General features: G+C 43.9%; 1 protein-coding gene across 1 annotated transcript in view; it reads left to right on the top strand.

Moving 5' to 3' along the window:
- Positions 1–21331, top strand: part of POC1B (POC1 centriolar protein B) — a 451135-nt gene extending 429804 nt beyond the window's left edge. The window contains exon 9 of the mRNA XM_019514847.1: positions 20144–21331. Coding sequence (XP_019370392.1) covers positions 20144–20245 — 102 coding nt within the window. The 3' untranslated portion in view covers positions 20246–21331. The remainder of the gene's footprint in view (positions 1–20143) is intronic.
- Positions 21332–22242: the final 911 nt, after the last annotated feature.

Genomic DNA, 22242 nt, shown 5'->3' with positions numbered 1-22242 from the left:
ATGAGGAGAGGCTGAGAGCCACGGGGCTCTTCAGCCTGGAAAAGCATAAATTCAGGTATGACTTGGTGGCAGGCTATAAGTACATAAGGGGTGTGCATCAGGAACTGGGAGAACGTCTATTCACCAGGGCACCCCAAGGGAAGACAAAGTCCAATGATCACAAACTCCTGGAAGACCATTTGAGGCTGGACATAAGGAAAAAAGTCTTTACCATCTGAGTCCCCAGGGCCTGAAATACACTCCCCCGAGAGGCGGTGCAAGCACCTACTCTGGACACTTTCAAGAAACGCTTAGATGCTTATCTTGCTGGGATCATTTGACCACAGATGACTTCCTGCCCCCTGGGCAGGGGGCTGGACCCAATGATCTCGCAAGATCCCTTCCAGCCACAATGTCTATGAAATATTGGCTAAATATTATGAAGCACTATAGTAGAATGACAACTGACATTTGCCCCTTGTCTACTGTGGTAATAGTGGATCCACAAAAGCCATTCTGGCTGCTGCTATCCTACATTCTGACCTGTGGAGACCCTAAGACATATGCTGTGGATAGACAAAATTCAAAGACTGTTTTTGCCTGTCTTATCTATCCCGAAGTGCGTGCTGCATTCAAAATAATTTCTATACTAAACAGATTTTCTGTAACCAAAACAGAAACCCCCTTATCAAAATTCTCTGGCAGAAAAGCAGAAATAGTATTTGTAAGAATCTCTGCCAAAACACTAATTACTCCCTAGAGAATTATGTGCTTATGCATAAACATGTATCTTTTTTGCACAATGTTACATCTTCTGCATAATGCATATAATGTAACCAGCATATTATTTCCTTCTCAAAAATGTTTTATGTCATTCTAAGGTGATGTTATTGTGACAGTACTTCCAGAAATGTCAGTAAAAACAGGTTAAGCAGAGACCTTTACATGGATCCGTGGAAGTTACACATTGATTTAGACTTCCCAACAACTTTTACCCCTTGTACATACAGATCAGTCACGTGTCCTGATGTCTCATTAACCCTTTCAGCTCTCATGAGAGTACAGTACAACCCCAAAGAGGGTTGCGGTAAAGTGAACAGCTTTGGGGATCCAAAATCTAGAAGGCTCCAGAGATCCAAGGCTCATTATGGCTCTCCAGAACTGGAAATAATTTAGCTGCCAGGAGAAGTAGGGTAATCACATTAGTACACCACCACAAATAGCCAGTTTGCTCTGCTAAGAAGGTTTCATCTAATTCAACTCTGCTGCCTATACCTACATACGCCTATGGTCCTGCAAGACTTCAGGCTCCCGCAAGCATTAAATCCATAGCAGCAGCAGGGAGTGCTGACTGGCTTGGACTAGACCAGGGGGCTAGAACAGTGGTGAACTCCCCCTTTAAAAATGTGCAGCAAACTGCAAATAGTTACCACAGAGCAGATGAAGCAAGGTAAGTCTTTACCCTGTTGATGGTGGGCGCAGAAACATCTCAGATGTCTCAGAAAACATGTACAATGCATAATGAAATGGTGGGAGGTGGGGGGGAGGGGAGGGATGTTCATTTCTTCCTTGCAAGCAATTTGAGGCAACGGGAGCTACTGTGTAGGAGAATAAGTGATGTAAAGAAATCTAAAAATACTTATTCATGCTTCCATAGCAACTTTCACCCGAGAATCCTGAAGCTCTTTCTGAATTTGGAAATTAACCCTTTCAGTACTTTTGTGGGCTTTATGGGGTAAGCCGATGCACTCTGTGGTCCATACTGGTAGCAGAGTGCATCCTCCAACCTTAACTCCCAGAGAGCATTGTTGGGGTGCAAAAAGGGTAGGGAACCTGATTCCACCTCTCTGCAGAAAAAGGGAGGGCATCAAAGTTGCTGCTCTGCTTTCTACTTCCTGCCCTGTGCTCCCTATCTGATCCCTTGCTCTGCTTTCTGCTCCTGGCCCCAGTTACTGCTGTGCTGCTTGTCCCCTTCCTGATCTACCACACGCCATATACAGAGGCTGCCCACGTCACTTGTTGGACTCATTCCACAGGCTGGCCACACCTGATATAGGCGCACAGGGTAATAGGGCAGCATAGGCACTGACTTTTATTTTTGTTGGGGAAGAGGCCTAAGATGATGGACACGTGGACAGTTTTATGCATTTCAGGAGGCAGCCCTCTCTCCGAGGGAGGCCAGAGCCCTCAGGCCCGCATGTACTTACTTGATGACTCTTTATGGCAGGGTCCTGCTATTCTTGTCCCACTATGTAGCATTTTAAGGACACATCACTATCTTGCTTATAATATACTGTTTTCAGAATGGCTTACACATACGTTGTTGACATAAGTGTTCTGCAAACATTTGTGTCATTAAAATACAGTAGTATCACTTGACTGCTGGTGGGAAGAGAACACAAAATGGATGTGTACCTTGCTGAACTGGATTGAAGTGAATTAATATCTATTCATCCAGCTTGCTTGATCATTTGCAACTGGCCCAACTGAAGACAACAAGGTAGAAGTTCAGATAGCATATCCTTGTAGAGATTCCTTTTTCTGCCTTGTAACTCTAAGGAATACATTTTAAAAGCCATAGGCCCAATTTTGGGTGTTTCTTGCAAAGCAATGACTAGGTAGCCTGGCCTATTGGGTAGGACAATGGCCTGGAAGTAAGGCATATTTCTAGCTTTCTCTTCCTTGTTCTCCTACTGAACCTTAACCTCTCCTTAGTTTCCTTATCTGTGTAACAGGAATACAGACACAGTACATACCCCTCTTTGTAAATCACTTCAAGATGTTTGGATGGAAAATGTAGTTTTTGAGCGAAATATTATTACATTTAACATTTATATTTGTATGTCCTATAGAGCAAGGGATCAGTTTAAAAAGTATGTAGGAATTTCGGGAAATGATGTGAGGGTTAATTGTAATGTGACTCTTATGCAAGCAACTGAATTTGCAGTTACAGTAAGTGGAACATTAAACAATGTTATGTAAGGAGTTAGTCACTCCTAACAAATAGTGTGCTACTCAGGAAGCAGGAAGGAGTGGGAACAGCCCCTCAAAAATACCCTCAGGACAACTGGGGCTTATGCCCTAGTGAAGGCAACCCTTCACTGATCTCCCCTATAACACCCATGGTAATTGGGTTATGCTGGGAGAGTGGGTAGAGCTGGGAAGGTTTATGCTGGAGTCAGGAGAAGGAGTGGCTGTACACTTTGCCCTGCAGTTATTTTGGATTGAAAAGCAGTATCTTGACAGCTGAGACCATGCTACAAATGCATTCCACAAATACACAGGTAGCTTTTTTATAATTTGCTTTTCATAAATCTTTTTGGTTCCACATGGAGGTTCCACTTTGCTTTGAAATGCATTGGATTATGTACATGTCTCATAGACTCTGCTGGCTGACACCTGAACAGTGCCAATAATTACAGTTTCAGGTCTCAGGAAAACAATAGATGATATTTTCCCTACATCAAAACAGCCCAGTGCAGCTCAGGTCCAGTCCCCAGCCTTTAAAATGGTTCTGCTGCTTTTCCTGTGCTTTCTCATTTTAATGTCCATTTCCTGTATTTTGCAGTTTCTCTTAGCCTCAAGCCTCCAAATGTTTTATAGCCAACTTTGGAGAAGAAGGAGAGATTCAGCTCATGTACCTAAATGGCTGCTGGGCAGTCCTTTCAATTCCACTTTCCTACCCTTCTTGCACCCTGAGAATAGTATAGGAAATGTAGTTTCATTCATTTATGCTTAAAGCTACAATCTCTTAAATAGATGCAGATTAAAATTTAAGACATATTATGTATATAATGTATGAAACTATAATATCACCAATAAAATAATTTTAGCCCACCAAAAGAGTATATTTTTCATTAGCCCAAGACACAACCCTTCTGCCACCCAGTGACAATGAGTCATGCTTGCTGAACCAGGCTTCCACCCTCTCTCTGCTACCACGGATTTCTCTGTCAAACAGCCATCAGAGCCAGCCTTACGGTTGGGCGACGTGGGCGACCACCCAGGGTGCCATGGTCAGGGGGACACCAAGCACCCCGCTGCCCTGCCCCACCCTGGCTGATTCCTCTCCCAAGGCAGGAGGAGCGGTGCCCAGCTCTACCCAGCAGGGGCCAGCTGAGCCCAGCTGCCACCATCTGCCCCCATAAACCCCTGGCTCACCCGTGCAGGACACTGCCCCCACCCTCCCATCACCCCATGATCCTGGTCCAGGGAGGGGCAGGCAGACGGAAGCAGGGAATGATGTGGGGGGCCAGAGGCTTGCCCTGCTGCCTCCTGGTTGACTCCAAACTTTCCATTTCTCCCTCACACAAACTCTCCCTTCCTGGCTGCTGGCTCCATTCCAGTTGGTGCACCTGTCCTGGCCAGTCCTAGCCTGCCCTGTGCCCTCCAGAGCATGGAGTGGGTAAGTGCCCCACTCTGCTCTGCCCCCCCCCCCCATGCCGCTCCCCACCTGGGTAGCCCCAGCCCTGTATCAGGTTCAGGTGGAATCAGGACATGTCCCTGACCTGCCATGGCAGCCCCCTGGGCAAGGCCTGCTCTGACAGTCCACTGGGTGGAACGTGAGGCAGGGACAGTGCCATCTGCCCGTGGCTTTAGAGCTGGTGTCCCTGAAGCCACTGCTCAGGAGGAGCCAGGCTCAGCCGTGTGGGTGGGGTGGTGCTTGCTCTAGACTTGTGCCCCTGCCTGCCCACCTCTATCTGCAGAGGCCTGCGGGGACATGCTGGCGGGGGACACCAACATACAAGTTTGCCCAGGGCACTATTTTGTTAAGGCCAGCTCTGCCAGCAGTTACTTATCAAGGCTGACTGACAAAGAAATACACATCTGGAGTGGACTCCATTCTGTTTCTGAACTATCAAATGGGCAAGAGTAAATGTGAGATGCTCCTTGGACAAAAGCAACAGTAGCCATAATGTGAATTGCAAGGATAGCAACACTGAAAAGTCTTGTGGATTCTCTATGTCTCATTAGTTGTAGGGAAGTCAGGTCCAGCCCTTTGTTTCACATTCATTGTCACGTTTTTGTGAGGCCTACTGATGTCTACCATTTGCTTCATTTTCCTCGGCCATTTTTTATGCTTTTGGACAATGCAGAGGACCTCATACGATGAAGTGGTCTAGTCTATTGTAGATTGGAATTATTTTTAAGTCTTCTACATGTACAGAAATCACAAATAAAAATAACTTGTAGTCATTAAGCATTAGACACGAATGGGACGAGCGTGTCTTAAATCATTATACATAAAACACAAATAAAATAAATACTTTTTGTAATGCTGTCAGTGTGTATCCAGACATATTTAATGTTGTCCTTGTCTAGGATCAAGCACATGTTTTTATAAGGATGTTCATTCTGGAAAATAGGGGGATGGATATGAAATCAAGCATGCAGATAATGAGTTATACTCAGATTGCATCCATCAGGTTTCCTTAGCTAGCAGTTATCTTGAGAAATCGTTAGAAAAGGTTTAATTTGCCAGAATGACTCCAAGTTTGGATCAGTGTTCACTACTTCAATTGATAACAGATGTTGGCTCCAATTAAAGGATTTAAATCTTAACTGTTGCTTTGCACAGCTCTGTCTGAAATGGCCGGATCTTTGTTCTTGTATTTAGCAGTCGTACCAGAGCCAAACAATACTGTAGATAATGAAGCCGAAAGAAAGCACAGGGAAACTGTACAAAAGTGGATTGGGACAGCTCAGATTAGAGGCTGTTAACGTCTTGATATAAATACTGAAGCTCAGAGATGGCCGATTTAATTTAGAAGCTGATGAGAAGGACTGCCTTAAATCTTCTCCTCTTACAAACAAGCCCCTGAGCTTGCCACTTCACAGAGATTTATGCGCCGTAAGGCATATTTCACCATTCTCCTATTGAAATGTTTCCCTGAGTTTGTAAACTGAGTCCCTGCTCCAAGCAGAGCTTTGACCCTGAAAAAGGAGATGTGCCAGAGTATCCATGGAGTCCACTAGGGACTTTGTTATGGCCATTGATTTCACAGGAACAGGCAGTTGCAGTGAAAACGCAGCACCAGGGATCCCTGAGAGTGGTGCTGGACTGATCACGAGCCTGGGAGACCTGAGAAGCCTAACACAAGATGACACTCTTGGCTGCAGAGCCTGGATCTGAGCTTCAGTTAGAACTGGGGCTTGCAGGTTTGTGGCTCCCCAGCAGCAGGCTTGCAGGCCCCTCAGGTCTTAGCATGGGTGGACTTGTCACAGACACTGGATCCCTGCACGTTTCCAGTTGGAGCAATTCCGTTTTTTGATCCAATGATGTTTTCACAAAATGTTTTGGGCTCAACGAGTCTGCATTTTTCAGCAAACCTGTTTCCGAAAATTTCTAAAAAGATCCGGTGATGAATTTGAGTTTGGCTTATGGTAACTTGTCTGCACAGAACCTTCACGCCTGCTTGCCAGTCTTCCCTAACTTGAGTTCCTCAAAATCCTCTTTACGAATCACCCGAGTTTTAAAGGCTTTAGAGGAGCCAGGGATTTTCCTGGGATACTTGTGCCACACATCATTTATTTCATTGCAGACAACCTTGCAATCTCATCATTTGCCTTTTGCCATGAGAGCTGACCATATGGTCTCTGGTTTTCCTTGCTATAAATGCCAGCCGCTGAATGATAAGGATTGTGGGTGGTGGAGATTCACTCTGACATCTTCGAGTTCCTGAAATGAATAAATAAATACATACATAAAATGAGTCAAGTTTTGTTTTTTGTCACAATAGCCCCAGCTGTTACAAATACTCAGCACTAATAATCTCTGGTTTAGACTGATTAGCATCCTATATCCCTTCATTTCTAAAATGGAATTTTAATCGGATTGTAATTCCTTGAAACCTCCAATTCAGTGAATACTTCCTTAGTCATTAATCAATGTGAATTTTGCCCTCTATTAAGCTGCTTAAATCTACTGCACATTACTGATTGATAACTACCATTGCCTCCAGTGAGTTGCTGACATACGGGTTTTTTTTTCTTTTAACGTCAGGGCCACAATACTATTATAAGACTCAAACATGCAACCGTTTGCCTTGCCAGGCCTTCCCGTTTGAAATCCCTGTTTTCTTCAGGCATTCATTCCAAAGTGAAATCACTTTCAGTGGCCTACAGCTGAATGTTTTCTTTAGGGGACCAAATTCTCAGTGCAAGAATAGCTTTCAAAAGACCCAAGAAAGCCCCTTAGTGTTATTTTGGTGCTCTTTTTTATGATACCCCTGTGCTAAAGAATGTTTTTTAATCAGGAAGTTTGTGGGCCATTACTGTCCAATGTAACTTCTACCAGTGGGTAACTTAGCTAAAAGAAAAATGAAGTTATTTCACTTAAGGTTTATGACTGGTCAATGTATGAATATATCACAAATTGATTTATTGGAGGTTGGATTAATATTTATAGTTATAAGCAGCTAGTATGATCTGCCAGGTCAATAATCTGTAATTTGAGAGAACAATTCTGCAATCTGTGCTTAAGCAAAGGAAGTTTTGCCTAAGCAAAGGCTTGGAATTAGACCATAAATCCCAAATGGCAATAAATCAAGGAGTGGAGAACATGCATCTTAGGGTAGGGCTTTTTAGAGTAATGATGATTTCACAACAGTGGGACTGATTCATCATTCCTGCATTCTGTGCTTTCATTTCCACTAGAGCAAAGTGGCACTCCATGTGGTAGAAGGGATTACACAATACAGCAATGGCCCATAATGTATGCTGCTATTGGATACAGCCTTTTCACTTCTGTTGCACTCAGAGTGCCAAAATTATAGTTTGTTCCTTACCTTGTTCTGTATCGTTCAGAATAAAGAAGAACTATTACAAATATGTTAGGGTAGAGGCATAATGTTTTGGTCCCATGGGCCAGATTGGGCTGGCCCAAAAGCTGGATCCAGCCCTACAGACCAGGATCAGCCCCTATTCCTCCTGGGCCCCACATTACCTGATTGAGCTCCAATGCCACCTTGGGCTTGAGGTGGCATTGCATACCTCAGTTCTGTGCACCTAATTTAGCATGCAGGGCCAAGCTATTGGCCTTTTCACAGGTCTGGAAATTTTGTAGCAGGGGAGCAGAAATTGATGCTGTTACTGCTCCCCTGCTGCCAAATTTTAGGACTCATCTGGAGCTCTGTGGGCCAGATGATATGGCTCCATGGGTCTGTGGGCTGGGATTTGAGCATCCCTGTTCTAGGGAGCTTGTTACTTTAATTCATTTAACAAATTGTATGCTGGTAAAACTCTGCTTACTTGAAGTGAAGAAAAGTGAGATAAAAGGTGTAATAAAGAGGAAAATTGAGCCAAAAGCTTGCTATAAATTCATACTTACGCACAGACTCTGATAATTTGACAACCCTATTGTGGGCCACATAATTGATTATATAATACATATGATACACATAGCAAATCAATGTAATAAATTCACCAATACCTTTTAAAACTGTACAAATGGAAACGCTATAAGGCAGTATTTATCAACTAGCTGTATTTGGATATTGTGTAAAATTAATTGGCTTCCTACAACGTTTATTTCTCTCTTCCCTGCCAAAAGACCACTATCAACCAACAAGCAGGATGAATATGCAAATACTAAATGACTGTGCAGTATCTGGTGTTACTGAGCAGTACCATTTCTGCATGGTTTTTGCCAGATGCTACTGCACTGTAGTAATGAGCTACTGCACCATAGCTCATTACTGTTGTGCGGTATTACTCCTACATGGTTAGTGCCCAGCAATGCTACTGCGTCATAGCAATGAGCTGCAGTGCAGTAGCTCATTGATACTGTACCATACCATCTCATGTAGATTCGCTCAATTTATATTTAATAGTGCATCTATCTAATAGTGAATCTCTGATTCAGGTGGCTTTGATTCAGGATAGAGTGGTGTTTTTAGTTTAGAATCTCTTGATCTTTATTTCTTCCCTTCTCAGCAGTCTCATTCTTTAGACATTGCTTATATTCTGTTTTTATATTTGTTGTGCAACCGGAAAGAAATAAAAAGGTTGAGAAATAAATCCAAGACAAGCTGGGAGGCATAGATAAGAACAAAATTGTTTCAATAGGAGAAATTTAAGGTGGTATTTAGCCCTCAGTTATTCAATTCAACAAATTTCACAGGTGTCAGTGAGGATCAATCTCAACCCTAAACATTTAAGAATCAGGTTGCAGTTTTCAGCTGTTATCTGAGGAAGTTTACCTTGAGGAGGTGCCAGGCTGCAACCCAAACTCTCAAATAACTCTGATAGATTTAGAGAGTTCCCACCACTTTTGGGAATCATGGTCAAATGAGTGCTCTAGAAGAAACTCCGCTACTCTTGAAGGGGATGTTTGTAGAACAGCCATGCTGGTTGATGCATCTTGACCTTCCTCTCTTGGGATGCTGGTATGGCTTGAATAACTGGCCAGTGGTGATACTGTGCTTTCCACACCTTTTATTTGTGTCCCTTAAACACAGACACAAGATCAGGCAGAGGCCGGCTTTCACAAACTCTAATAGTATTACAGTGTGTACAAATAGAGACACCAGATCAAAACATCTAGGGCAAGGGTGGGAAAAGTCCCGCCCACAGGATGGATCAGGCCTGCAGCAGACTCCATTTCCCAGCAGCCTCTGCTTGCATCACTGCAGCCAGTTTCCATGAAGATCCCAGCAGCAGTGGGGCCATGAGAGCTCAGGCCCAGGTTTTCCATGGAGAGCAGCCCCGGAAGCACCCATAACGTGTGGGCAGAGGATTGCAGTCCTGCCCCGGCTCCAGATCACACTGTCACTGCTGCAAGATCCCAGCCCTGGACTTGAAGCAGCTCACTGCCCAGCTGTGCACCCTGCCAGTGCACAGCTGGGGCTGGGCTCCATTGGAAACCTTGGCCCCATGCTGTCACAGCCCTGCCACAGCAATGTGGGCAGGGGCTGCTGGGAAATGGAGTCTGACTGCCACCTGGATCCACCGTTTTGCCCAGCCCTGATCTAGGGCCTGCTTCTCAAGAGTCCCTGTTTTTATCATTTGTATCTGTGATAACTGGGTATAAAATGCTATTATTCAGTGCATTGGCATAAATAACTACTCATTGGGCAAGGCAGTGGGCCCCAAGGCCTGTACTCTGTACCCCAGCAGGGGCACATGTAGATGTGCCCAGCATGTGCGGGCCGGATTAAATTATCCTGTTTTGGTGTTAAAAGATAATCCTGGGCCTTTAAGCCTTTACTCAGATGCATATGATTTCACTTGAACACCTGCTGTAAAACATGCTAATTGGGATTTCTGAATGAAAAATTTCCTGTATGCCTGTTAGGAAAAGGTGGGAATTGTCTCAATATCTGGTGGCCTGTGGCAGACCCCAAAGAAAAGGAATTTTGCTTTTAGTTGCTTAGAGTGATGTGTTTCTCATTTGCTAAAACAGAAGATCAGCTGCTATTGGATACAGGCTTTTCACTTCTGTTTCACTGATAGAGGGCCAAAATGACATAGTCTATCCCCCTTACCTTGTTCTGAATTGTTCAGGCTAAAGAAGGACTATTACAAATATTGGCAAACGCTGAGCATTTGGATTCCAGTTAATAGCACTATTTTGCTTCTGCAATAGCTTGAAATGTTCCAAGTTCCTTCCGTTGCTCCAGGTTCACTTAGTAAAACCCCATTCTTGCTGTGACCTGTCTGTTGTTACCAAACCAGCTATGATTACCGTACTGTATTTTGTAGGCAGTTGGTCTGCCAGGTGTGATAAACAGACATCTCCCACAGGGTGAGCCAATTGGATCTGTGGTGGGCACTGCTTAGTTAGATGTACCTGAAACTTGATTCTATCAAACACTGCAGTGTAATACATATGCTGGATTATATTTTAATTTGCTGTCTCCAAGGCTTTGGTTTAACCTTGGGAAGAGAAGAGGGGATTTATTTAGTTCTACTTATTGAGCAATTTTAATTACATCATTTTTTTGGTAACATAGCATGTCTCAGCCTAGTTCCTAGAAAAATGTGCAGGGCAATAGGCATCTTTTTGATTTCATAAGAGCTAAGGAAATCCACACTACTTTGCATGCGGGTATTTATATAGTTTTGTATTTTTAAACTACAGCATGCTTCAGTATAAAAGATCTATTTCAGTAGAAATCCCTCCTACCTCTGTCCTTACAAGAGTTCATGAAACAGGTTATATAACATGGCAGCAACAACAGATTGTTGTTTTCTTCCCCCAGCCTTTAGTGGATCATGAAGTAGGGGTGCAGAGCACCAAGGTCTTCAACAAAGCTACCTTTACTCAATAGAAAGGTTCTTAGGGATTTTGGATGAGACCCCCTGAATGAGACCCCTATCACTGATTCCAGAGCCAACTTAGACTGCTTGGACAGCTGGCCACTGGCAGATGTTCATAATTTTGATAGGACCAATAAAAGAGCTGGAACACTTTTTCAGCCGATTTATTTTGGTACTAACATCAGATTTGCTGGTATGACTTTGTCCGTCACTTTAAGATACTTCAGGGTGACAGAAAATAGCTTCATCTTTCAAGGAACTGGCTATATCATGTTACTTTCAAAAAATGTAAATGTATCAGGTTAGCAGTGTGTTTGGGATACAAACAAAAACTGTTTTCCAGTCTGATGCGAAATCTTCTCTTGCTGATATTTATTCCAAGAGATTGCACCTCTTGATTACATCTACTTCAGAAATTGAGCAGGCAGGGTTCTAACCTCCTTTGAAAAAACAGTGCTGCTGGGATGCAACAGCATTTCCAAAAAAAAAAAAAAAAAAAAAAGAAAATGTTCTTCTTCCCCTTATGTGAACGTGAACACTTGCTTTGCCAACCCACTTGCACTTTATGTAGCAACTTACCATGTGGGTGTAAACCGCAACGAAACACAATGATGACATTTTCAGAATTGCCAACCTCAAGCATAGGTGGATCCAGGATTTTGAAAAGTGGGGTGTGGGAGCAGAAGCTGATGCTTTGAGGATGGCTGCATTGTCTCCACCCCTGGAGATGGCCAACTACACCACAGGAGCAGCAGCTGGGGACTTTTTTTTTTTTTTTTTTTTTTTTAAGTCCTTAAAGCAGTGAAGACTCCCTACCCCCAGCTCATGTCACCCTCTCCTCTGTGCTTGGAGACACTTCCTCTCCTTTCCCTGCTCTCCTCTCTACCCACACCTCTGGACCCAAGAAGGGGAGAGCCACTCACCACCAGCACTGTCCCAGCCACTCCTTCTCCACTTAGAGTGGCTCTATGGATCTAAGCTCAGCCAGGGACAGTGGGTGGGTTTCCCAGTCCAGCACCTGCTCCTGGGTTAGCAGAGCACACCTGGCAGGACTCAGCAGGGAGGGGGAGAGCCACCTGCAACTGCTGTTACCACTATCCCTGGCTAAGCCCAGTTCCTCATACAACCACACCAGCTGGAGTGGGGCAGGAACAGCTCTGGCCCTGGCCCCTGGTCTGCTGGGGACTGTGGTGATAGCAAGTCGGTCTCCCCTTCTTGTGCATAAGCAGAGAGGGTGAAGGGAAGAATGGGAGGAGAGATACTACTGAGCATGGAGAGCAAGGAGGACGTGCGGAGAGGAGGAGTGGTGGGCAGAGTCTTATCTGCTTTGAAGACTTAAAAAAAAGTCCCTAGAGGGGTGCTCCTGCTGTGTGGTTCAGACTGCACAGGGGATCCAGGCATCTAGAGCTGCAGGGACCTGCAGCTACCAAGCTACAATGTGGAAAGTGGAGTGTGACAACAACACCACACTCCCTCGGGATCCCCCCCGACCTCAAGGATTTTGAAATAATGTTGTGTTCAGACAACCATGTGGATGGGGTAAAAGTAATAGAGTTTCCTTTAAAAAAGTACTTATAGTTTTTGCCCTTTCATGGTTAAAATTTTCAAGCTTTTCTTTGCAACTACAAAGGACAAAAACTTTTTGCAATGAAAACTGTAATTACTTCCTAGATACTGTATGTTTATAAGTATTTATTAAAGCAGTCATTTTTAATCTCTGGCTTTATGTTGCAAAAATATCCCTATGCCCATGTACCACCTTTATGAGCTTAAAAATTCCTGCAAAATTTGTTATATAAACTTTTTTCTAGTCTCTGCTTTTTATGTATTTGCCTTTCTCTATGTCCATTATGCTATCTGTACATATTTGCTTCTATCTCTGTTGCTTCCTTTTCTCTGTTTGCCATTCTCTGCCCTTCGTGTTCTCTATGTATTTGTCTTTCTTACACATGCTTTTAAATTTACTCTCATTTTTCTAAAACATTTCTGTGTGGTCCTGTTCTCAGAAGGCACAGGGTTGTGTCTGGCAATCAGTAACTCTGGTGACTGAGCACTGAGTCACTGATCACTCAGACTGAATCAGTGGTACATCTCTGGTATCCTTCCTTCACCTTGCTCAGCCTGCTTCTTTATGATGATTCCAGCATTTCCTGAAGTACTAAGAAACATAAGAGAATAAAAGATAATGTTGTCCAGAGTGCCTCCTTCAGTATATGATCTACTGTATTCTCTCCCATGGTTTGCATACTTCATTGTCTTGCCAGTAGCTGTAATAAACTCCCAACTTTGTCTGCAAAACAGCAGCTAGGTTTTGCTGAATCCTCATTATTTTTTCTTCAGTTTAACTGCTAAAAGTGAATGTGCTGATCCTAGTTCTGCTTCAGGATCTTGTTATCGTGCTAATGTCACAAAAAAGGCAATGGCTCCACAAATGGATGACTGGTGCCACCTTAGGAGGGGGCACATGCCCCCCCCCCAGTGACCAATCAACGACTGGGGGGGGGAGGGGAGCCCTCCAGCCTATCTCACCAGCCGGGGCAGGGGGTCTCCCTGCAGCAAAACTCACCAACCTGGAAGCGGCCAGAACGCTCCTGGAAGTGGTTGTGGCGCTTCCAGAAGTGGCCGTGGCACTGCATCCAGTGTGCCCGCTGCCTGGCTGGCCCTTGCAAGGGGGCGCTGGTGCTCCCACCTGCCCCCCCCATTGCCTAAGCAGGGAGCATGGCCAGTCAGGGGGTGCACATGCACCCCCGGGGACCCCCTACGCATCACCACTGGCTCCACAGTATTTCAGAATCTTTTAAAATACCCCCTCATATTGTTCTTCACAATGTTTCAGCCTTGTCTTGCTCTCCTGAAATGCTTTGTAACCTCACAGCAAAGCAGAGGAATATATTTCGACATTATGCTAAACTTGTGTTCATCCATGTCTGGGTCTGCGTGATAACCTTTTTCAGTTTAGAGAATGGGCTGCCTATGGGTATCCTGCTGAGACTGGTGTGGAGAGGATGACAATGTACTGTATTATTGGAGGGAGCTTCCTGGCTGAGGGTGAACATGGGATGTGAAGTGATGACCAGTGAAAAGAGTAGCTAGTCTGAGTGCAGTTCCCATTGATCCAATTGTCACCAAAACTACAGCAACCACAGGGGATTTTGTTGGTAGTCTTAATAGAGAAGCCACGGAAGGGATGATTATGTGACTGTATTATCATCTTGCCACTAGAAAATTAAGCTGAAAATACTGTAAAATTGTGCAACCTCAAATTGCACAAATCAGGGATGCAGCCTCCCCTAGGAAAATGTGCTCATTTCTTAATCACCCTATCTTAAAATTGATCTAGTCACTGTTAGGAGTGTGGCAACAGAAATGATTAAAACAGTCATTCTCAGTCAGGACAGCTGTGACATCCAGAGGTGCCTTAAGATCCTTTTAAAGGAGTCAGGGGCTGCTGCTCAATATTAGCACTGGTAGTTGTGCCAACTCGTACACATGAGTCACAAGATAAACCCAGAGATTTCAAATAGGGATCCACAGTGTCAAAAACATTCCTATCTGTTATGGTTTGAGTTCTTTGCAACAGAAGAATTGCTCTTTTTTCTGTAAAAACAATGAATGAAAACTAAGAACTGGCATTTTTGAGGGGTGCCTTGAGTCTAAAATGGGTTAAGAACTACTAGATTAGAAATATAAAAATGCTTCCAAATATGACAAGGTGTAATTTAGAAAGGAGGTAAATGCAGGGTGACAGGAATTGAATGATCTGAAATAAGTGAAGATGAGGTCAGCCAGGCATTCCTGTTCATATCTGACCAGAATGCAAGAGCAAGGTGATGCTTAATTAAATCTAAAGGTCACACATTTAAAATTGATTTGAGGATACAACAAGAAGTTAACTTCTGGGAGACTTCCCTGCATATCATTTAGTAGAATTTAGTTGGATTTTAAAAAGGATTAATATCGGTAGTGTAACTAGGGTAGGGCAAATGGGGCAACTGCCTTGGGTGTTGACTTGGTGAAGGGGGCATAAAAAACTCAGCTGCTGGTGGCAGCCATGTAATCACAATTGTGATTGTGGCAGTAATGCGAAGTCACTACTGCCCTTGTGTCGCAGGCACCTGGCTCTGTCCCTGCACTCCTGATTAGTGTACCTAATCATGAACTATAATGGGCATATTCTGAGTTAAACTATCTGGGATAGTTGTTGGCAACCTTTAAGCTAGGGATAGACATTCAAAAAGCCTGAGCCTGAATTGATTCAATCCTTGCAGGTTAGTCTAACCTGGTTAGGCTAAATCATTCTGTAACTGTACAGACATCCCAGAAATGCAGGCACATGCCTGCAGTAGCTCAGGCTAGAAGCCGTGGGGCGCTAGGGCAGCCCTCCCCTCCCTTCACTTCCACGGTACTGAGGTGAGGGGGGCATGGCCAGGCCCCAGCAGGATGCTGTAATTAGCCCAGCAGGGAATTGAGGCAACGAAGTGTTTATTATCCCTAACTCAGTGTTTATTACCCTATTAAGAAAACAAGAGAGGGACATTACCAGCTACCTATTGATTCTGCCTGTTGACTCCGCATGGACCTTAGCTGGTATGTGGTTGGCTAATACACAGACACCTCTCATCAAGGCAGAGGGGAGTGAGGAATGCCTGCTTAGCAAGGAGTGGGGATGCAGCTCACAGTCTCTGCCAAAGCTGCAGCCAGGGAACAGAGGGGAGGGGCCAGCCCCGTGCAGCCCAGAGAGCATGATGGGATGCTGGGGGAATCTAGTTTAATGTAAACCAGCAAGGTGTCTGGTTTGACCGAAATCAGTTAAGTCTGATACTACATTCAACCAGGTTTATCTCAAACTGGTTTCAGCCATTTTCAAACTGGTTTGTGTGCACTGAACATCTGTTCTGTTACAGTTTCTGATAATTTAAACCAGTTTATGTGTAATGTCTGTCTCTAGCCTTAAGGAGTCATGGGATGGAGCAATCTGGCTCCACTTGGATGTTGACCATGTAGTTTTGTTGACACGTCAGTGACTGGGGGCTTGCCTTAAACTCATGCTAAGCCCAGACAATTGGAAGCTGTGCCCGTGGCCACTTTTGCCAGCCCTCACTCCTGCCTCTCCTCCCCCATCCTGGCTGTTTTGCCAGCTCACCTTCTAGCTGGTGGGGGGCTGCAAACTTCATCCAAATTACGGCTGCTTCTCTCCACTCCCCACTTTCCCTCCCCTCTGTCTCCCAGCTGTGATGTGGGCACAGCTGGAAGATGCATGTCTCCAACACAGCTCCTCTCTACTTGGCCCTGGCTCTCCCTCTTCTCTTGGCTGCAGCACTTCCAGCCCCTGAGGAGCTGTGCTGGGGCTGGGCAGCTTCCAGCTGTGCCCGTGTTGCAGCTGGGAGGTGGCGGGTGGGAGAGAGGGAGTAGGAAGAGGCAGAGGCAGCATGGATGCAGTTTGCAGCTCCCCAGCTGCAGCACAACTCTTCACCAGCTGGAAGCTGAGTTTGCACACAGCCAGGGAGAGGAAAGGGGCTGGGATAAGCATCTGCGGTGTGGGCACAAGCAAAGCCCTTCAACTCCGTGGGCTGGATGTAGTGGCTTTGTGGGCCAAATGTGGCCCATGGGCTGTATGTTGCCGGCCCCTGATCTAGGATAAAAAGTTATGGGGGACATTATCAGCATATTTCCAAATATAAACTAACAGTTAATTCCTGTTGCATGGGCAGAATTTGCATAGGCAGGGAAATGAGCATGCTATAATGTTTATGCCCACTGCTAAGTTTAGCCTTTTCTCTAAAGCATTTGGTATCAAGAAAAAGGATATTGGACTTGATTTTCCTTTGATCTGTTTCACCATAGTAATTCCTGTGTTGGCGGGAGAGCGTAGGGAAGCTGCTGTCTTTGTTTTCTTTTGGGATAAATAGGGGCTTCAGTTCGTAGGCTTGTCAGCCTAGCATCTTTCACAAGTCCTAACTTCACACAAAATCATTAACACTTTTTTTCAAAAATAATCCTATTCTTTGCACTGTATTTAACAAATGCCATTTGCTAGAACACAAAGGCTTTTCTTGACAACAAATCATGTGAAAAGTATTCTTTGTCATAAATCAGAAAATGTCTAGACTTAGTATACAGCTCTTAGGAAAAAAGGGATTTCCATTTTAAAGAAGAAATATTTTAATAGGACTCTCTGTTAAAATGAGATGATTAATTTAGTCAAATGTTGGGATGGTTGAATTTTACATGCTACTTTTTGCATCTTCAGATACAAATGTACCTCATTTTGCATTCTATTAATCTGCTATACTGACAAGAATACTTACCGCTCAATCTGCTGGCACACTCCTACCAAAGCAGCCCAGTATGCTGTTAGCCTTCTTGGCAACAAGGGCATACTGTTGGCTCATATTCAACTTATTGTCTACTGTAACCCCCAGGTCCTTTTCTGCAGAGCTGCTTAGCCTGTTAGTCCCCAGTCTGTACTGATGTATGGGATTGTTCTTTCCCAAATGCAGGCCTCTGCACTTGTCCTCATTGAACGTCTGAGATTTCTTTTGGTCTAATCCTCCAATTTGTTTAGGTCTTTCTGGACTCTACCCCTACCCTGCAGTATATCTATTACTTCACCCAACTTGGGTGAGGGTGCACTCCATCCCATTGTCCAGATCATTGGTGAAGATACTGAACAAAACCAAGCCCAGGACCAACCCCTGGGGCACTCCACTTGATACCAGCTGCCAAGCAGACATTGAGCCATTGATCACTGCTCATTGAACCCAATGATCCATCCAGTTTTTCTATCTGCCTTACAGTCCATTCATCCAACCCATACTTCCTAAGCTGGCTTGCAAGAATGATGTGGGAGGCTGTATCAAAAGCCTTAACATCAGGGTGTTCACATCCACTGCTTTCCCTGTATACACAGAGCTAGTCATCTCCTCATATAAAGCAATCAGGTTGGTCAGGTATGACTTGCCTGTGGTGGATCCATGTTGACTGTTCCTAATTGCCTTCTTTTTTTCCAAGTGCTTAGAAATTGATTCCTTGAGGACCTGCCCTATGATTTTTCCAGGATCTCTGGTGAGGCTGACTGCTCTGAAATGTGGCTCTATATGATCTTTGGAAGGAATCTTCCACTAATTGTATCAGCACATTAGTAGAACACCCAGAACTTGCCATCCAATTCTACTGTTTAAAATCAAATGTAAATGCTCTGAAGGGGACAGGGAGAGAAATCTGAACATCAAAATAAGCATTTCCAAAATCAGCCTAGTACAGATCCATGGGTGGCTTAAAATGTGTACCCTGCTGTGACAAAGTAAAAGACCTTACCTGTTTGTGTACTAAAGTGATTGTTCTGTGCCAGGGTAATTTGACTATTGCTAGTCTGCTTATCTCTTGTTTAATGAACATAGTAGTAACGTGTGTCAGGCTGGAGGTAATACCACAGAAAACACAGAGGTATGGTGAGAAATGGGTGAGATATGAACATGCAAACTTTAGTCTTACAAGCAGTGAATTGTGATGGTGAGGCCTGGACAATCTGGTAGAGGAAGAGCAATTGGGATAAAGAACTGGGACTTGCCTGTGGAAGGACATGGAGTGTGTTAGTAACAGAGCAGAGAAGTACAAGGGCCTGCAACAGTGGAAGGGAAGGAGACTATTAATGTGATAAGGGAGTAATGCAGTAAAAAAGAGGGAACCCAAGTGACACAGATGAGGGCTAAAAGAAAGGAAATCAATTCTTCCCTCCATGGATGGGTGGATTGTGCAAAACAGTCACCTAACATAAGAAACGATATAAAGCTACCTCAGTTGGAAAGTGCCAGGTTCAGTTCCTTGTTATTTTTCTATAATATTGACAGTATATAGAAACAAAAGAAATGATTGGCCTCTCTATGGCACATGTTGAAATGACCGTATTGTGCATCATTTAAATCTATAATCCATACTGGTCTATAACATTCAGGTGCCTCAAAGACCTCTCATTGAAGTCTCAGTTTTGTACTGGTGTTTATGTGTATGTACATAGACAATACTGGTTTCAACTGAATGGACGTGAGAACTGGTTGGCTGTCAGTGGTATAACTAGGGAGGGGTGACTGAGGCAGTTGCCCCAGTCACTGACTTTAGTGGGGGAAGGTCGAAAAATACATCTGTCGCTGCAGCAGTGCGATCATACTGGTGGCACAACCGCAACCAGAAGTCGCTGCTGCCCATGTGTGTGGCTGCCCCAAGTGCCTGGCTCTATCATTATGCCTCTGTTGGCTGCATATGTCCCTGCAGAGCCAATGACTAATGGACAGTATTATTTAGTTCAGATGGAAGGAGCCTATGGTGTAAATTTGTCAGTGGCTATGTTCTGAAGTGTGTTGACACCAACAAAGTTCTAGGTTGCTTGGAGTTTTTGATAATATTTTATTTTATAAGTACCAAACATGATATTTTAGATTGTGACCCTGCTACAATCCCATGTTTCCACTACTTTACCAACTAAAATTTCTGCCTAAAGAGAGAGAGAGGAACGGCATAAGTGCCATTGCTGTCAGAACTGGTTTGGCAATTCATGCTGGCTGCAGCAATCAACGAGCAAAATGGAATATAATATATTATGAATGGAACAAGGAGGTTAGGAACACTTGAATGAGGCAGTGCAGCAGCCAGAATAATTTTTGCATCTGGATTTGATGTTTGGAAATTGTAGGAAAGCCACATTGCTTCTTCCTCTGAGATATGCATAGGCCGTTTGCTGTAGAAAGGATTCCTCCAGGCATTTCTAATGGAAACAGAAAGAATGAAAGAAATCAGATAGCAGAATGTCTCTGCGAGCTGTGCTGTTGCCAAGCAGATTATCTGCCATAATCTGTAAGCACTGAACTGTGTTTGAGTTATGAGGAACCTCTCTTTTCTTTTGTTTTAGCCCCCTGGGAGATGGGATGTTTCCGGACTGTTAATGTCACAGCATGACCTGTTAATAACCTGTGTAAGAGTTCCTCCAATCAGAGGCCGCCTCCTTCCCTGAGGACTGAGCAGCTGCAGTCACATGGATCGAATGCCTTGCTTGTATGCGGTTCATTGAGAAAAATTCAAGCATGTGGCCTGAGGTTCCCCTGATGACTGTCTGTGGATGATGATTTCTACCATCTGTTCTGGCTGCCTGCAGCTCCCGGAAACGCTGAGGTGTATGCTGCTTCTGGCCATACGTGGGATTCTTAATGAAACCTCAGCTGCTGTCCAACTGTCTGAATATCGGATGGTTTTGAATTATCTTTCCGCAAAGGGGAGGGGGAGAAGGAGGAGGCCCTTTCCTTAACCCTTTTAATCTGAACCACTGTGCAATGCATACATAATGACAGGACACAAAGCAACAGAATTATTAGCATCTGCATTGTGCCAACTGCTACTTTTGGAGCTGTGTTTTTCTGCAAATATATATCAGGTTATATTCATATGCAGTGCCACTGTGAGCAGCTTTTCAGACTAAATATGCAGCAGTGAATCAAATTCACTGCTGGTGTAACACAGCTGGTTGTCCTATAATTACGCTAGGGATTAATTTGGTCTAGATATTTCTAATTTCTCCTAAGGAAAATGTGAACCCTATGAACTGTGTACTGGTATTTCACAAAGGTCTGTTACAAATGCTTGGAGTGATAGATGTGGGTATCATAAATGGTTGAAATGTACACAAGGAATAACAGCAGTTTCAGACATATTTAGGGGGAGAGATGAAAACTGTACCAACTCTGCACATAAAGGTTAACATAAATTGTAAGTGGGCAAACCACAAGTCTTCGTGTACGAGGGAGACTTTAAGGTAAAGGAAACTTTCTCTTTCATCCACTGGTCTTCATGGTCTTCATTATCTTTCACCATGTGTTTTGTTCACTACCAAGCTGTGAGTAATTTAGAGTCTTTTATGATTTGCTGGGTATCAGCCATCTGTGGAAGCTGAGACACTCATCAGCTTTCAGGATATGCCCTGATAGAAGGGATTTTTTTTTTTCCCTTACAGAAAAGGCATATCTTTTGCTTCCTGTTGATGCTGCTAATCATGCTAATAAATTTGTATTTTCACTATATTTTCATGACAATATATTCTTAGCTCGTAAACATGGAACAGAGTTCCACTGTTCGGTAGAACAGAATGCTTGAAAGCTTTTATATATTTCAGGTACAAACAATACACTGAGCAGAGATTCCCACCCATGATTTGGTCTGTATGAGAAAGGTTTGAGACTGTGGCAGATGTACGATGTTGCATTGCAGACCCACGGGGAAACATATTCCAGCCCCAGAGAGGGGCAACCCCTAATGCCTTCTCTGAAGCCATCCTTCTCTGACTCCTTGCTGTTTTCTTCCTAAAGCTAAGTACCATGCTAACTTTAGCACACACAGTGCTGCAATGTGGTGCTGAATGCTGTTTCTGACGCTGTCAGTTTTCTGGTGGAATTGAATAACGAGGCTGCTTTACTTGTGAAAGATCATCTGCACTAGACATGCTGATTTTCAAAGTATTTTGTGTGAGCAAGTGGAGCCTCTGACAGATCAATACCATTTAGTGTATACTGAGATGCTTTTATGCAATTGAGGGGCTGCTGTAGGATTCTTGAAAGTATTGAGAATGGCTGCTTTGAGTTCTTGCAGTTATTTTAGAGACAAGGCAATGCAGCTTTTGAGATGCTTGAGTAGCTTCAAAGAAAGAAAGGAAAGAAACATAAGCAGTTTCTTTTCTCAGCCCCTCCAGTGGGATTTGAATGTTATAGTCCCGCATTTGTTGAATGGCAAGAAAGGAGCATCTGTAGTTGGTATAAGATGTTTCACATTTTCAGATTCAAGTTAAATACCTTTGTAGCATGACCTCACCCTGTTATTTTTAGAGGAAATTTTCCTCCTAATATTATTGGTGCTATTCATGAAATTCAAAGGTGCTCATTAGCAGTGGCCCAGCTTAGTGCAGGATTTTGGTGCACGTTGTATTCTGGTCCCATGCTTCAAAAAGGGCATAATAGAAGCCTG

Source organism: Gavialis gangeticus, unplaced genomic scaffold (genome assembly GCF_001723915.1).
Source record: "Gavialis gangeticus isolate Ggan-Ray unplaced genomic scaffold, GavGan_comp1, whole genome shotgun sequence".
NCBI classification, from domain to species: Eukaryota; Metazoa; Chordata; order Crocodylia; family Gavialidae; genus Gavialis; species Gavialis gangeticus.
This window is presented reverse-complemented; position numbering and strand designations above follow the sequence as displayed.